Here is a 17,956-nt window from a genome sequence, read left to right as displayed (position 1 = left end):
ACTTCATTACAGTGTTAATGTAAGCCAACTTGTGACAATAATAAAGATTATGATAACCAGTATGCATTCAGCTTGATTGAGACTTGTGTTTCATTGTTTAGCTATAGAATACATACTGCTATTGACTTTGTAATTGCTGCTTTAAATTACTTGGACAAAGTGTGAGATCTGCTGTGACTGCTAAGTATCTTTGACCATCGTTTTGAGCTGTACATCATATCCATTTTTCTTCCAGTTTGCATTAAATATCTAACTGTAAGTCATTGTTGTAAAATAAATGAATGTCGGCACACTTTTAATTTCTACCCAATCTTCACAACTTTTACTTCCAAACCTTCAGCCGCTTGATATCGGTACCCAAGATGTACCCTGAATTTGACTTTGACTAATGACCCTCCATATGGAATTTTATCAGATGCCTTTTGTCAAGTCAGTAATGTGATTATAGCTTAATAACCCACCGAAGAGCCTAAGTCCCAAAACATACAGTCACCATTGGACTGTGAAAGTGAGTAGAAAGCAAGTTGACTTACAACTTGGAAAGTCCCATTTCTAATCTGTTAGCATGACCTCATCTCGGTGGCTATTCAGACTTTACTGCCAATTTTCCCTCCAAGAGTACATCATTGAACCGACCATGAGTTACATTTTTAAAAGAGCAGAAATCAGATTTCAATCAATATTAAAAGGGTGGGGTGGGGGGGGCGGGCGTGCGGCGTGATTGCTAAGTTGCAATTTAATGGATTTTCAAAATTTACTCATTTTTCTTCTTCAGGTTTATGTTCTTTGACACGAGTGAAAAAACAGTTTCATTCACATTTCTGAAGTCTTACAAAACCAGGTTAAAGTCCAACAGGTTTGTTTCAAACTCTAGCTTTCGGAGCACTGCTCCTTCCTCGGGTGATGTATTCACCTGAGGAAGGAGCAGTGCTCCGAAAGCTAGTGTTTGAAACAAACCTGTTGGACTTTAACCTGGTGTTGTAATACTTCTTACTGTGCTCGCTTCAGTCCAACGCCGGCATCTCCACATCATTCACATTTCTGTTTGAGTTGATGGCAGATGTCATGGTAGATATAGTGCGCTCCATTGAACGATGCATGAGTACATTCATATGGAGTGATTAACAATTGTAACATACTCATTGCACCATTAGTTGATCTATCTGTATTTCATTATAAACTTGGTGTTGCCATCAATAACAAGTGCAACGCCTTTGCCATTTGTGTAACTAATAAAATAATGTTTGAATGGCTGAAAAGATAAAGCTGGCAAAAGGTCACATGGAATAACACTGATGACTTTATACAGATGCACCTATATCCTGTACAAATGTGACACAATGACATTGCAACTACCGCTGTGGATTATTAACCATACAGTAACACTTGGCTGTATACTTTTGAGGCAAAATGGATTTTAGTTGTCACAATTCACATGCCATTACTCCCACCAATCTCTATTCGATCAGGTTTGAAACAAGTTATTTGAAGGTGTCTTGATGTATCAATGCATGGGATGTAAAAAGAATGAATGCAAGAAATATATTGTACTTCGTAGAATCTCCCACCAGCTCAAAGCAAAGGTGAAGGTGGGAGGGACAATGAGGAGGAGCACCCAGTGGCTGAAATTGACCCAGAAACAGCTACAACTGCTCTTTTAGAATTGAATTTGGGAATGAAGTTTATTTTAAAAGAAATCACTTTTACTGTCAACTACAATATTCTAATTTCTTCTTATTTTTTTCCAGTTTGCAAATATGCGTGTCACAAGAAATGTGAGCCAAAGGTAAGTCAGAACAAAAGTAGATTATTTCATTTGTAATTCTTTGCAGAGCAAATAAATTAACCTGTGGGGGATTTGATACGTTTCATTCAATTTATACGGGAAGAAAGGAAACAACTTTGATTTTATACTTTGGGCCCGTGGTATGTCTCAAAAGCACTTTGGTCCCAATGACGTACATTTGAAGTGTCTAGTGCTGTAATTTGAGAAGCATGCCAGCTAATTTGTACACAGAAAGGTCCCACAAATAGCAGTGAGATAAAGTGCCAGATAATTTGTTTTAGTTATGATGATTGAGGAATAAATATTGGACAGGACACCAGGAAAAAGTGCTTCAAAAATAATGACATGGGATTATTTCCATTCATCTGAGTGCAAATGGGCCCTCGGTTTTGCATCTCATCTGAAAGACTACACACCCCTTCAGTGCTACCCTGAAGTGGCAGCCTGATCACGTATTCAGATCTCTGAAGTGAAACTTGAACCCACAATCTTCTAACTCAAGGGGTGAGAATGTTGCTCTGTGGCTCTCAGGGCTGACGTACAGTGCAGTACCTTTCAATAATTTAAGTGTGATAGGCACAAAACGTCTAGACTAACTGGAGTGGTGGAAAAGCAGTTCTCAGAAGCTTATTGTCAAGAAGCCGATGAAATGAAATATGATCGTTTTTTTTAACTGTGAATCTGAACATTTAGTCTAGCAAAAGTGATTTGTCCACCAAATTACTTCACCTTGCAGAAACTTGCTAACTTGCACTGCCAAGCTGTTGATCTCCGTGGGAAGGCACAGATCGTTGGCAAATGCCAGTCCATAGAAGAAATTGAGGGAAGAGTCGTTTTTATATTACTAACATTTGCTTCCTCGCATCTAACAACATTGGTGGAGACCTTGGAGCAGGTTATAGAACTACGCCATCACACATTAACAGGCATAGTTTGGGACATTGTGACATGGATATAAATGATACATGCGGTATTATCTTTTCCTAAAAAATATACAATCAAGTACAAAATATATTGTACTTGGTCGATTACATTAGATTTAACCTTTGACTATACAATCTCACAGTATGAACTGACGTTTGACCTATTGAAAAAAAATTCTCTGCAAAGTTCAGACATGTGAAATTTGCTTATAATTTATTAATGATTTTTCCTAAAAGAAAATAAATCTGGGGTATTTTTGAAGGAATTATTATTATGTGAACTCTACTGTGACTGTTTTTTAAAAAAAAAAATCAACGTTACATACATAAGAATTGACTAGAGAGAGGCTACCATTATGGACTGTAAATTCAAACCAGGTTGAATGAAATCAAGACGAACAAGCCATATGGAAAATGACTTTAAAGCTGCTGTTTACTCATTCAGTAAATCTGTTCACCATTGTTATCTGTTTCTCAAATATCTGTTCGTAATAAGCAGAGTCAAGACTGAACTGAAGCAACCCATGCTTATAAAACCCCAAACAACATGTCTGCTGTGAAATATGATTGTGCAATTAGGCAGCTCCGACTGAACAATCTTGAGTGTGCTAATAACTACACTAACAACACATTTAAGATAATTAGTTGAGCTGGTAACATGGCTCAATTATGCTTTCTAGAAATGCCACATATTAATATACAGAAATATGTTCAAGCCTTGAGCATTTTCCAACTGCCCGTCAGCTTGTAGAACCTATAGTTCTCTTTTGCTTGCAGGTCCCCCAGCTAGGCCTCAGTTCCCAGTGGCCTCTGACCTCCAATTCAAAGGAATCCTTTGCCGGGCAATCAGAGAGGCGAAGGCCACAACATCGGCCCCCTACCCCTCCAGCAGCTCCAAAGCCCCAAAGATCGTCATGATGGGGGGATCCGACTTCATCTCTGCTCCCACTGTCCTCACTAAGGTTCCAAACATCGCCTCCCAGAAGCTCTCTGAAGTCTCACAACCCCAAATCATGTGAGCATGTTTCGCTGGCGCCCGCCCACACTTCTCACTTCCATCCACTACCTCTGGGAAGAACCCACTCATCCAAGCCTGAGTCATGTGCACCACTTTAAACTGAATCAAGACGTTCTCGCACAGGAGGAAGTTGAGTTCAATCGTCGCATCAATTCACACCAGAGACCTCATCCTATCTCCCTCCTCAACTCCCACTTCCGCTTAATTCTTTCCACCAACGCGTTACCCTGCTCTCCGTCACCCGTATATGTTCCCGATCCTGCCCTCCCTCACCTCATCTGGGAGCAGCAATTTCTCCAGCAGCTTGTACTCTGATAGTTGTGGGAACGTTGGTAGCTCCTTACTCGTAAAGTCCCGCACCTGCCAGCACTTGAACTCATCCAATTCTACAAATTTCTCCTCCGAGAACATATCCCTGACCTGCTTCGACCCTTGCTCCTTCCATCGCCTATACATCCCATCCCCACAACCCCCAGCCTAAACCTGTGGTTCCCTTACAGTGGTGGCAGCACTGATATATGGCCCAGTTTAAAGTCCTTCCGCAATTGATTCCAGATCTTAACAGTCGACTCCACTACCGGACTCCCTGTATACTTCATTGGAAGCAGTGGCAACAGGGCCGTCACCAGAGCCCTCAAACCCGAGCCACTACAGGACTCCTCCTCCAAACTGATCCACTTTCGTTCATCTTTACCACCTGCTCCCTCCCTGCCAATGTCTTAAGTGCAACTTATCCTACCTTTTCAAGTCCCCCTCAACCTCTTCCACCAACCCTGTCAAGTTCCACCTATGCATTGTAGTCCACTCATGCTTTACCTGAATCCCCAGATACCTAAACTGCTCCCTTGCCACCTTAATGCTTGTGCCCCCAAGTTTGTCCCCCGCCCCGCCACGTTCACTGCGAACACCTCACTCTTCCCTATGTTCAACTTGTAGCTGGAAAATGCCCCAAATCTCTAAAACAAGTCCATAATTCTGACCATACCTCCTAAGGGGTCCGACGCAAACAACAACAGGTTGTCCACATCCAATGATACCCGGACTCCTTACCCCCCCCCCCTCCACAATCCCTCGCCCCTCAGCCAATGCCCGAATGGCCATTTTCAAGGGCTCTATAGCCAATGCAAGCAACAATCGCAAAAGCAGGCACCCCTGCCTCATCCACATATGCAACCCAAAATACCCCAAATTCGTCTTGTTTGTTTAAACACTAGCTATGGGGGACGCATACAACAATGGAACCCACGCCACTAACTTTGGTCCAAATCCAGACCTTCTCAAAACTTCAGATACCTCCACTCTACCCGGTCGAATGTCTTCTCCGCGTCCATGGACACAATCACCACTGTCTCCCGTCCTCCTGGCAGTCATAATTACATTCAGCGACCTCCTAATGTTACCGGAGAGTTTCCTCCCCCTCACAAAACCCATTTGGTCCTCAGAAATCAGCTCCAACCTACATGCCAAAACTTTCGCCAGGACTTTCACATCTGTGTTTAGCAGCGAAATGGGCCTGTAGGACCCACACTCCAGTGGATCCTTCCCCTTTTTCGGATCAATAAAATCTATGCTTGTGCTCACGTAGCCGCCAACTCCCCGTTTTCCACTGCCTCACTGAACATACCCACCAGGTGAGTGGACAACTCCGTTGCAAACTGCTTGTACAATTTTGCCGGAAAGCCGTCAAGCCCCGGGGCCTCCCTACTAATGCATTTGATCACTTCCCCTTAACTACAATGGCTCCTCCAATGCTTGCCTTTCCCGTCCTCTAACTCTGGGAACTCCAACCCATCCAGAAACCGCCCCAGGCCCCCCCACCCAAAAACAAAACAAAACAAAAAGTGTTCAGCTCAATACAATCCCTCGTAGAAAGCATTAAACGCCTCCTTTATCCTTTCTGGCTCTGGTACCACCTCCCCCTCTCCACCTTCACCTGCAAACTTTCCCTGGACGCTGCCTGATGTTGCAACTAGTGGGCCAACATACAATTCACCTTCTCCCCATACTCATACTGCACCCCTCTTGCCCTCCGCAGCTGCCCCACCGCCTTACCCATTATCAACTGGTCAAATGCCCCTGCGACTTCTTTCCCCTACTGTTCGGCATCTTCACCAAAACCACTGCCAGCAGCTCCCTCGGGAGCCGTTGAGTATCTCCTGTCCACCTCAATTATCTTGTCCAGTAACCGCCGTTGCTCCTCCCTCCTCATCCTATCCCCAAGGGCCTTGAACAAAATAATTTCCCCTCGGACCGCCGCCATCAAGGCCCTCCAAAACGTAGCTGCTGATGCCGTGATACAATCATCATTGTCCTCTCAATGTTCCCATACCGACACTTGATTCTCCCACCTCATTTCCAAGAACCAGGTCCAGCAATGCCTCCTTTCTTGTTGTATTGGAAACAAACTGCTGTTGAAAGTTACCCTCTCGCCCTCTCTATAGTGAAGGCAGAAGTATTTCTTTATTATCTACTATGAACTCCCCATTGTCATTCTCAAGAGGACCAACGCTCACATTTTCCTTTTTCCCTTTTTAAATAGTTCCAGAAACTTGAGCTATATGTTTTTACATTTCTAACGAGCTTCCCCTCGTACCTCAGTTGTATGTTTTTTCCTTAAGATTAATGCTTTCCTTAATGTCTTCAGTTAACCATGAATGGTGGGTCCTCCGCTCAGAAGTTTTCTTTATCGTAGGAATATACTTATTCTGAGTACTCTCATGTATCCCCTTAAATGTCTGCCGCTGCTTCTCTCTCAATCTAGTCTCGAGCCTTGTATCCCAGTTCACTTTCATGCTCGCATAGTTGTCCTTATTTAAGCTTAAAATACTAGTCTTGGACCCACTCTTCGCCCATTCATACTAGATGTAAAATTCAATCATATTATGGTCACTGTGAAGTTGGCATGCCTTTACTTAATTCATTAATCCTGTCACATTACACTATACAAGTCTAATATAACCCGCTATTTGGTTGGTTCCAGAAAGGGTTACTCTTATTCTATGAACTCATCCAGGCTACTATTACCAATCTGGTTTTCCCAGTTTATACATAGTTTAGAATTACCCATGATTATTGGTATCCCTTTATTGCACTCACCCAATATTTCTGATATACTTTATCCTACATCGTGGTTACTGTTAGGGGCCCTGCAGACCACTGCCACTAGTGACTTCTTTCCCCTACTGTTCGGCATCTTCACCAAAACCAGTACATCTTGATCTCCTGAGCAAATGTCATCTCTAAATATTGCACTAATGCAATTACTAAAATATGCGCCCTCAATTAATTTACTGTTATCAACGTTGCACACCTTCAGATACAGAGTCTTTAGTTTTGTCTTTTTGTTATCTTTTGTAACACCTAGCCTTGACTGTTGGTGTACTCTTAGGTTTTCTTCCTCTGGCTCTCATTTCCCATATTACTGTTTTTCCCTCCTACCTTGACTTTACCCCTTGATTACCTAAGCTTCTCCCTGAGCTTGATCTGAACAGGCGCTGGAATGTGGCGACTAGGGGCTTTTCACAGTAACATCATTGCAATGTAAGCCTAATTGTGACAATAAAGATTATTATTATAATAACCAAGGGATTATAGGCAACACAGAGCAAAGCAATGCACCTTTTTTTGTTCCTCAGCTCTCGCTAAATAGATTCTGTCTTTGACCCCGATGGGGCATCCTCTCTCTCAAGCACTACAGTGCTCCCCTGAATGAATATTGCCACACGTTCCCATTCCTTCCTTTCTCATCTTTCCTGAACACCTTGGCTGGAATTCTCTGAGCCTCCGCGCCGCAATCGCGCCTGGCGTGGGGGCGGAGAATAGGGCGTCGGACCCCCGATGCCTTCCCGCGATTCTCTGGCAACCGGGGAATCGCTGCCAGTCGTGCGCGCAGTCGGCGCAGCGCCGGTCGGGGGCCGTTGCAAGAGGCCCCCGCGGCGATTCTCCGCGGACGACCGGTCGAGTTCCCACCGGCATGGTTCCACCCAGTGGGAGCTTGGAATCGCGGCTCTGATTGCCGTCCTGGTGGGCGACGGGGGGATCCGTCACTGGGGAGGGCCTCCACGGTGGCCAGGCCTGCGATTGGAGGGCCACCGATCGGCAGGCGTGCGCGATTTGGAAGGGGGGCCTTCTTCGGAGCCGGCCCGCTGCGTGGGTCTGCCATGTTGCGCCGGGCCGGCGCCGCAGGTGGCCGGCATGCACATGCACGGACCCGCGGCCGGAAGTACAGGGCCCCATAATCGGCAGCCGGAGCTGTGTGGAGCACTCCGGCACCCTGCTGGCCCTGTTGAAAATGGAGAATCGCCCCGGATTTTCTAGAAAGTGATTCGTGCCCGTTTTCTCGTCGGCGTGGGGACATGGCCCCATTATTGGAGAATCCCACCCCTTGTCTTATTTCGTACTCAACTCTGTCCTTTTTTTAAAAAAACCCGGTCTCTGTTATAACCACAGCATAAGGGTGGCACAGTGATTAGCACTGCTGTCTCACGGCGCCGAGGACCCGGGTCCGATCCTGGCCCCGAGTCCCTGTCCATGTTTGCCCATTCCAACCTTGTCTGCATGGGTCTCACCCTCACAACCTGAAGATGTGCAGGGTAGGTGGATTGACCATGCCAAATTGCCCCTTAATTGGAAATTTAAAAAAAAAATAACCACAGCATTATATTTCCTCATGGCAACCCGCACCTGTAACTCACCAATTTTCTTTTACCACACGCCGTGCATTAACATACATGCACAGCGTGTCTAATTTCGTTTTTATTACTTTCTCCCATACTCCGAACACACCTAATAACTTACTGTTCCCTCTTGGTCTGCTCCCATCTACGATGGTACTCATTCCTTCTCGAGTATTGTCCAACATTTTATGCACCTTATTCCTCTTTTCTATTTCCATTCCATTGCCAATTTAGCTTAAACCCTCCCCAACTATACAACCGGGTCTCCCTGTGTGGGTATCAGTGACAGTCCTGTTAAGGTGCAACCCTATCCCTTTATTCAAAATTTTCAACAATTTTCAACCAAACACACCAGAAAGAAAGAAAAACAAAATTGTACATAGGAAATCAAACAAAGATACATTAACCTCATTTAACCAATAACTACAAAAGTGGGGGAAACGCCCCCTTTTCACAAAAACATAAACCAAACCCCCCCCCCCCCCCCGGGTTGCCGCTGTATCGACCTCCACCTAGCGCTCCGCGAGTATGTGTAGGAACAGTGCCACCGCCTGGAGAACCACTGCACAGATCCTCGCAAGGTAAACTTTATCCTCTCCAACTCAATGAACCCTGCCATGTCATTGATCCAAGCTTCCACGCTCGGGGGCTTTGCATCTCTCCACATTGGCAGGATCCTCCGCCGGGCTACCAGGGACGCAAAGGACAGAACTCCGGCCTCTTTCGACTCCTGCACTCCAGGCTCGTCCGATACCCCAAATAGTGCTATCCTCCAGCTCGGCTTGACCCGGGTGTTCACAACTTTGGACATAGTCTTCGTAAAGCCCCTCCAGAAACCCTCCAGCGCCGGGCACGTCCAGAACATAAGGGCGTGATTCGCTGGGCTCCCCGAATGTCTCACACATCTGTCCTCCACCTCAAAAAACCTACTCATCCTCGCCCCTGTCATATGCGCCCTATGTACTACTTTGAACTGTATTAGACTGAGCCTGGCGCATGAGGAGGAGGAATTAACCCTGCCCAGGGCATCAGCCCACAGACCCTCATCCAGCTCCTCCCCGAGCCCCTCCTCCCACTTGCCCTTTAACTCCTCCACCGAGGCCTCCTCCGCTTCCTGCAGCTCCTGATAAACTGCCGAGACCTTGCCTTCTCCAACCGATACACCCAAAATCACCCTGTCCTGAATCCTTTGTGCTGGGAGCAGCGGAAATTCCCTCACGTGCCGTCTCACAAACGCCCTCACTTGCATGTATCTAAAAGTGTTTCCGGGAGGCAACCCAAATTTCTCCTCCAGCGCACCCAGGCTAGCAAGAGTCCCATCTATAAACAGGTTCCCCACCCTTTTAATTCCTGCCCGATGCCAACTTAGGAACTCCCATCCATCCTGCCCGGCACAAACCTATGATTATCCCGTATCGGGGGACCAAATTGAGGCCCCCACCTCACCCCGATGTCGCCTCCACTGCCCCCTGATCTTCAATGTTGCCGCCACCACTGGGCTCGTGGTGTACCACGTCGGCGTAGCGGCAGCGGTGCCGTCACCAGCTCCCCCAAGCTAGTACCCTCACAAGATGCCGCCTCTAGCCTCTTCCACGCCGCCCCCTCTCCCTCCATTACCCATTGACGGATCATCGCCACATTAGCTGTCCAATAATAACCACACAGATTTGGCAGCGCCAGCCCGCCCCTGTCCCGACTGCGCTCCAGAAACACCCTCTTTACCCTCGGGGTCTTGCTCGCCCATACAAATCTCATAATACTCCTGCTTACCCGCTTGAAAAGCGCCTTGGGGATTAGGATGGGCAGGCACTGGAACACGAACAAGAACCTCGGGATAACTGTCATCTTGACCGACTGCACCCTACCCGCCAGGGAAAGTGGCAACACATCCCATCTCCTAAAGTTTTTCTCCATCTGGTCCACCAACCGTGTCAAATTAAGCTTATGCAGGGCCCCCCAGTCCTAGCTACCTGGATACCCAGGTATCAAAAGCTCCTCTCCGTCCTCTTCAACGGCAGCTCCTCCAGCCCCCTTTCCTGACCCCCGCATGCACTACAAAGAGCTCACTCTTCCCCACGTTGAGGTTGTAGCCCGAGAAGTCCCCAAAATCCCTAAGTATCCGCATGACCTCCGACATCCGCTCCACTGGATCTGCAATATATAAAAACAGGTCATCAGCATACAACGACACCCGGTGTTCCTCCCCTCCACGGAACAACCCCCTCCAGTTCCTAGACTCCCTTAATGCCAGGGCCAGCGGCTCAATTGCCAGCGCGAACAGCAAAGGGGACAGGGGACACCCCTGTCTCGTCCCGCGGTACAATCTGAAATATCCAGATCTCCGCCGGTTCGTAGACACGCTCGCCATCGGGGCCCTGTATAACAACCTGACCCATCCTATGAACCCTTCCCCGAACCCAAACCTGCTAAGCACTTCCCATAGGTACTCCCACTCCACCCGATCAAAGGCCTTAACCCTATCCCTTTTGAATTGGTACCTTTTGCCCCAGAACTGTTCCCAGTGCCCCAAGACCCTGAAGCCCTCCTGCACCCTGTTTCAAACTGCACATTTGCCCTCTTTATCTTCCTCTTTCTACTAGAGCTAGCATGTGACACTGGGAGTAATCCAGAGATTACTACTTTTGAAGTCCTACTTTTTAACTTCCTGACCTCAATGCCTGCCCCCTCTGTTGCAGTACCAACGTGCGTCACATCTTCTGGCTCAGCCCCTGCAGAATATTGTGCACCCTCTTCATGATGTGCTTTACCCTGGCACCAGGGAGACAAAACACCAAACAGGATTCATGATGACAGTTACAGAAATGCCTAGCTGTCTCTCTGACTACGAAATCTCCCATAATAATTGCATTGCTTTGCTTTACTGCTCCCTCTGGTCCCTTGCCCACTGGTGCCTTGGTGTGGGCTGCACTCCTTCAGGGTATCAGCAATTTCTGATTGAGAATGGCACACCCAATAGACTCCTGTACTTCCTGCCTGCTGCTCCTCTTCCTGGTTTCCATCAATCTGCGATCCTGACCTCTCACTGCTGTGGAGTAACCATCTTATGGAACATACGATCCAGGAAACGCCTAACATAGAAACATAACATAGAAAATAGAAACAGGTGGAGGCCATTTGGCCCTTCGGACCTGCTCCACCATTCTTTATGATCATGGCTGATCATCAAGCTCAATACCCTGATCCCACCTTCCTCCCCTATCCCTTGATCCCTTTAGCCCCAATAGCTCTATCTAATTACTTCTTGAAATTACACAACATTTTTGCCTCAACTACTTTCTGTGGTAGCGAATTCCACAGATTCACCACTCTATGGGTGAAGAGATCTCTCCTCACCTCAGTCCTAAATCTCAAATTCTGACCCCGAGTTCTGGACTCCCCCACGATCGGGAACATTCTTTCTGAACCTGCCCTGTCAAAAAGACCATATGACATACACGCAGAATTAGGCCACTCGGCCCATCGAGTCTGCTCAGCCATTCAATCAGAGCTGATATTTTTCTCATCCCCATTCTCCTGCCTTTCCCCCATAACTCCTGATCCCCTTATTAATCAAGAAGCTATCTATCTCTATCTAAAAGACACTCCGTGATTTAGCCCCCTCTTCTGCGGCAAAGAGTTCCACAGATTCACCACCCTCTGGCTGAAGAAATTCCTCCCCATCTCTGTTTTAGAGGATCGTCCCTTTAGTCTGATATTGTGTCCTCTGGTTCTAGTTTTTCCTACAAGTGGAAATACCCACTCCACGACCACTCTATCCAGGCCTCGCAGTATCTTGTACATTCCAATAAGACCCCCCTCATCCTTCTAAATTCTAATGAGTACAGACCCAGAATCCTCAACCGTTCCTCATACGATAAGCACTTCATTTCAGGGATCATTCTTGTGAACCTCCTCTGGAGCCTTTCCAAGGCCAGCACATCCTTCCTTAGATATGGGGCCCAAAACTGCTCTCAATACTCCAAATGGGGTCTGACCAGAGCCTGATACAACTTCAAAAGTACATCTCTGCTCTTGTATTCTAGCCCTCTCGACATGAATGCTAACATTGCATTTGTTTTCCTAATTGCCGACTGAAGCTGCACGTTAACCTTAAAAGAATCTTGAACAAGGACACCCAAGTCCCTTTGTGCTTCTGATTTCCGAAGCATTTGCCCATTTAGAAAATAGTCTATGCTCCATTCCTCCTTCCAAAGTGCATAACCTCACTTTTCCACATTGTATTCCATCTGCCACTTCTTTGCCCACTCTCTTAGCCTGTCCAAGTCCTTCTGCAGCCCCCCTGCTTCCCTCTGCAACCCCCCTGCTTCCTCAATACTACCTGTCCCTCTAATCCTGTTAGAATTTTGTAAGTTTCTCTGAGATCCCCTCTTACTCTTCTAAACTCCAATAAATATAATCCTTACTAATTTAGTCTTTCCTCATATGACATTTCCGCCATCCCAGGAATCAGCCTGGTAAATCTTTGCTGCACTACTTCCGTGGCAAGAACATCCTTCCTCAGATAAGGATCCCAAAACTGCACACAATACTCCAGGTGTGGCGTCACCAATGTCCGATACATTTGCAATAAAACATCTCTCTTCCTATTCTCAAATCCTCTCACTATGAAGGCCAACATGTCATTTGCCTTCTTTACTGCCTGCTGTACCTGCACGCTTACTTTCAGCGACTATTGTACGAGGTCACCAAGGCCTTGCTGAATATCCACCGTTCTCAATTCACACCCATTCAAAAAATAATCTGCCTTCCTATTTTTGCTACCTCATTTATCCACATTATACTGCATGTGCCCACTCACTCAGCCGATCAAAATCCCGCTGAAGCATCTCTACATCCTCCTCATAGCTCACCGTCCCACCCAACTTTGTATCATCTGCAAATTTGGAGATAATACATTTAGTTCCCTCGTCCAAATTATTAACATATAATGTGAACAGTTGGTGTCCTAGCACCGATCCCAGCGGTTCCCAACTAGTCACTGACTGCCAATCAGAAAAAGACCTATTTATTCCAACTTTTTGCTTTCTGCCTGCTAACCAGCTTTCTATCCATCTCAAGACACTACCCGTAATCCCATGTGCTTTAACTTTATATATCTATCTGCTGTGAGACCTTGTCGAAAACTTTCTGAAAGTCTAAATAAACCACATCCACCAGTTCTCCCTGGTCAACTCTGCTAGTTACATCTTCAAAGAATTCCAGTAGATTTGTCAAGTATGATTTTCCTTTTTGTAAATTCAACCCCCCCCCCCACACCCGATGCTCCACAATATCTCCAGCTGTCCCTCAAGCTGAAGCAGCTGGAGTCACTTCTTACACATGTTCACACTTAAGCGCCCTGAAGTACCTACATGGTGCAGGTATAAATAAATGATTTGGAGGACAATTTAACTGGTCTGTATATATAAATGATTTGGAGGAAAATGTAATTGGTCTGATTAGTAAGTTTGTGGATGACACAAAGGTTGGTGGAATTGTGGATAGCGACGAGGACTGTCAAAGGATACAGCAGGATTTAGATCGTTTGGAGACTTGGGCAGAGAGATGGCAGATGGAGCTTAATCTGGACAAATGTGAGGTAATGTATTTTGGAAGGTCTGATACAGGTAGGGCATATACAATGAATGGTAGAACCCTCAAGAGCATTGACAGTCAGAGAGATCTAGGTGTACAGGTCCACAGGTCACTGAAAGGGGCAACACAGATGGAGAAGGTAGTCAAGAAGGCATACGGCATGCTTGCCTTCATTGGCCGGGGAATTGAATATAAATATTGGCAAGTCATGTTGCAGCTGTATAGAACCTTAGTTAGGCCACACTTGGGAGTATAATGTTCAATTCTGGTCGCCACACTACCAGAAGGATGCGGAGGCTTTAGAGAGGGTACAGAAGAGATTTACCAGGATGTTGCCTGGTGTGGAGGGCATTAGCTATGAGGAGAGGTTGAAAAAACTTGGTTTGTTCTCACTGGAACGAAGGAGGTTGAGGGGCGACCTGATAGAGGTCTACAAAATTATGAGGGGCATAGACAGGGTGGATAGTCAGAGACTTTTTCGCAGGGTAGAGGGGTCATTTACTAGGGGGCATAGGTTTAAGGTGCGAGGGGAAAGGTTTAGAGATGTACGAGGCAAGTTTTTTACACAGAGGGTAGTGGGTGCCTGGAACTCGCTGCCAGAGGAGGTGGTGGAAGCAGAGACGATAGTGACGTTTAAGGGGCATCTTGACAAATACATGAATAGGATGGGAATAGAGGGATACGGACCCCGGAAGTGTAGAAGATTTTAGTTTAGACGGGCAGCATGGTTGGTGCAGGCTTGGAGGGCTGAAGGCCTGTTCCTGTGCTGTACTTTTCTTTGTTCTTTGAATTGCAACAGGTTGCAGATGCCTATCCAGTCAAATGGTTAAAGCATAAATGGCTGCAGGTCATTTTTCAGAAGTGGAAGAAAGGGATGAAGTGAATGGATAGAACATGGAGGGGGAGGTGGAGCTTTGAGATACAGTTCGATGCTGATGATCTGCAGTTCTGGACGAATTTAGGGCCAGTGTCGAGGAAAGAGATAGGATCACAGTTAAAGGAAATTCTGGCTTCATCAAGTCTTAATGACAGTTTTGAGTACTGGTCACATCTGTGGAATTGATCGAGGAGGCAGAGTGTTGCAGCTGTGGGATTGAGGTGATGGTGGAGTGATGCAGTTGTAGGGTTGATTGAGGAGGTGGCATAAAACACACGACGATTGCCAGCATACTCATCAGTGAAAGCTAATACAGTGTTTTAGAGTGAAGTTGCTATGGGGTTGCATAGAAATGGTGGAAAACAGGCAGCTCAGGATAGAACCATGAAATACATTGAGCAATGACCGTATTGACATAGTCCTGGATATATAAGATCTATTTTGTGATGAGTGGAATTGGATCCTGTTTGAATTGTTCTGAAGACCATTGTAGGCAGAAGGAATGACTGATGATGGTGAAGGCCGCAGAGAGATTGAGGAAGATGAAGAAGCACAGAGAACTGTTGTTCCAGAAACTCAGAGTGTTAGTGACTTTGGCCAGTAGGATGTTTACTGCAGGTCAGACGATGCCTAATCTGAAGACTATGCCCTTGAGAAAAACCTCCCAAAACATCCTAGTCTTGATATTTACCTTTTTTTAAACTCATGGTTCAACATATAAATGAAGAAATTGGTGGTTTTACTCATTTTAAATAAACTAGATGCATGAGGAATTATTCATTTTTATTTCATGAAACGATTTCTCGCAATTACTAGGGGGCATAGGTTTAAGGTGCAAGGGGCAAGGTTTAGAGGAGATGTACGAGGCAAGTTTTTTACGCAGAGGGTAGTGGGTGCCTGGAACTCGCTGCCGGAGGAGGTGGTGGAAGCAGAGACGATAGTGACGTTTAAGGGGCATCTTGACAAATACATGAATAGGATGGGAATAGAGGGATACGGACCCCGGAAGTGTAGAAGATTTTAGTGTCGGCGGGCAGCATGGTCGGTGCAAATTGAGTATTTGCTGCCCATCCCTAAATTGCCCTTGAGAAGGTAATAGTGAACTGCTGCAGTCCGAGTGGTGTAGGTATACTTACAGTGCTGTTAGTGAAGACATTCCAGGATTTTGGCACAGCAACGCTGAAGGAACCATGATTTCCAAGCCTGGATGTTACATAACTTGGATGGTGAATTTGCAGGTATTGGCGTTCCCATTCATCTGCTCTACTTTTCTTTCTAAGTGATAGTGGTACTGGTTTGGAAGATGATTTAGTGAGAAGCCTTAGTCAGTTTGCTGCAACACATCTTGTTGATGGTTCACGCTGCTGCCATGGTGTACTTGTGGTGGATGAGATTTCAGTCAAGTGGGCTGCTTAGTTCTCGATTCACAGGTTTTTGAGCTGCTTAAATGTTGTTGGAGCTGCACTCAAGAAGGCAAATGGAGAAAATTCCATTACACTGGTTTCATAGAATTTACAGTGCAGAAGGAGGCCATTCGGCCCATCGAGTCTGCACCGGCTCTTGGAAAGAGCACCCTACCCAAAGTCAACATCGCCACCCTATCCCCATAACCCAGTAACCCCACCCAACACTAAGGGCAAGTTTGGACACTAAGGGCAATTTATTATGGCCAATCCACCTAACCTGCACATCTTTGGACTGTGGGAGGAAACCGGAGCACCCGGAGGAAACCCACGCACACACGGGGAGGATGTGCAGACTCCGCACAGACAGTGACCCAAGCCGGAATCTAACCTGGGACCCTGGAGCTGTGAAGCAATTGTGCTATCCACAAGGCTACCGTGCTGCTGGTTGATCTGGGCCTTCTAGGTGGTGGAGCGGCTTTGGAGAAACAGGAGATGAGTTATGCAACGCAGAATAGCTACTTTTAGACCCACTATAATCACAGTCTTTATATGTCTGGTCCAGTTACATTTCTGATCCATGCTGACCTGCAGAATAGTGGAATAGTGATGATGGAGGTTTCAGCTAAGATATATGCCATTGAATATCAACATGCAGTGGTTAGACTCTCTCGTTGTAGATGGTCATTACCTGGTAATTAAGTGGTGAGAATGTTACTTGCTGTAGTGATCTCTGTATATGTTAATATATGATTAGTGAATGTGCAGTCAGTACAGTCAGATGATCACTCGATGGCAGCACCAACAGGAACTATATAAGGAGTTTCCCGCTCTTTCTTAGTGTGTGTGTGTATTGCAGCTAGAGGATAGAAGTGACCAGCTCAGAGTGCAGTGTATTATACTAATTATTAATTCAATCTAATCTTAGCTAATTCTATTACTAGTCAAAGTATTAAAGTAAAAGAACTCACAGGTATATTGTTTTGTTACTCAATAAATAATTTGTCGGACTTCCGGTTGCGGCTATGCGGAGCTAAGTTGCACGTTCGGCAGCTCCCGCCAGAAAGAGACTTTTGGGCTCTTTTTAGGGCCCCAGCGGCATTTGTTCGATGGTTCTCAGTGTGGGAAGGTGACAGTAACATTTCCCCGGCACTGTATAGATTGGACCAGGAGTGGAGCGGTGAAAAACGTAGTTTTGGAGCAGCGAAAAGTGCGAGGGAGGAAAACATAGATGGCGGCGGGTGGGGACCAGGCAGCGTGGTCGCAGGAACAGCAGGAGTTTCTCCAGCGCTGCTTCATGGAATTGAAGGCAGAGCTGTTGGAGCCGATGAAGGCTTCGATAGACAAGCTGCTCGAGACCCAGAAGACCAAAGGGGTGGCGATCCGGGAGGTGTGGCAAAAGGCCTCGGAGAACGAGGACGAGATCTTGAGCCTGGCGGTGAAGGTAGAGGTGCATGAGGCGATGCATAAGAAATGGCAGGAGAAGTTAAAGGACATGGAGAATCGGTCGGGGAGGAAGAACCTGCGGATTCTGAGTCTCCCGGAGGGAGTGGAGGGGTCGGACGTTGGAGCATACGTGGTCACGATGATGAACACGTTGATGGGCGAGGGGGCCTTCCCAGGGCCCGTGGAGATGGAGGGGCCCACCGAGTCCTGGCGAGGAGGCCCAAGCCCAAGG

General features: G+C 46.5%; 1 protein-coding gene across 5 annotated transcripts in view; it reads left to right on the top strand.

Annotated features, from left to right (window-relative positions):
* The window catches only part of LOC140425043 (tensin-3-like), a 666,087-nt gene that overhangs the window by 248,789 nt on the left and 399,342 nt on the right, over positions 1–17,956 (top strand). For all 5 annotated transcript variants that reach the window (XM_072508833.1, XM_072508834.1, XM_072508832.1 and 2 more), the window contains one exon: positions 1,749–1,786. In XM_072508833.1, coding sequence (XP_072364934.1) covers positions 1,749–1,786 — 38 coding nt within the window. The remainder of the gene's footprint in view (positions 1–1,748; positions 1,787–17,956) is intronic.

The sequence above is a fragment of the Scyliorhinus torazame genome, chromosome 6 (assembly GCF_047496885.1).
Source record: "Scyliorhinus torazame isolate Kashiwa2021f chromosome 6, sScyTor2.1, whole genome shotgun sequence".
Lineage (NCBI taxonomy): Eukaryota > Metazoa > Chordata > Chondrichthyes > Carcharhiniformes > Scyliorhinidae > Scyliorhinus > Scyliorhinus torazame.
Note: the sequence above shows the minus strand (reverse complement) of the source record. Positions and strands in the feature narration are given on the sequence as shown.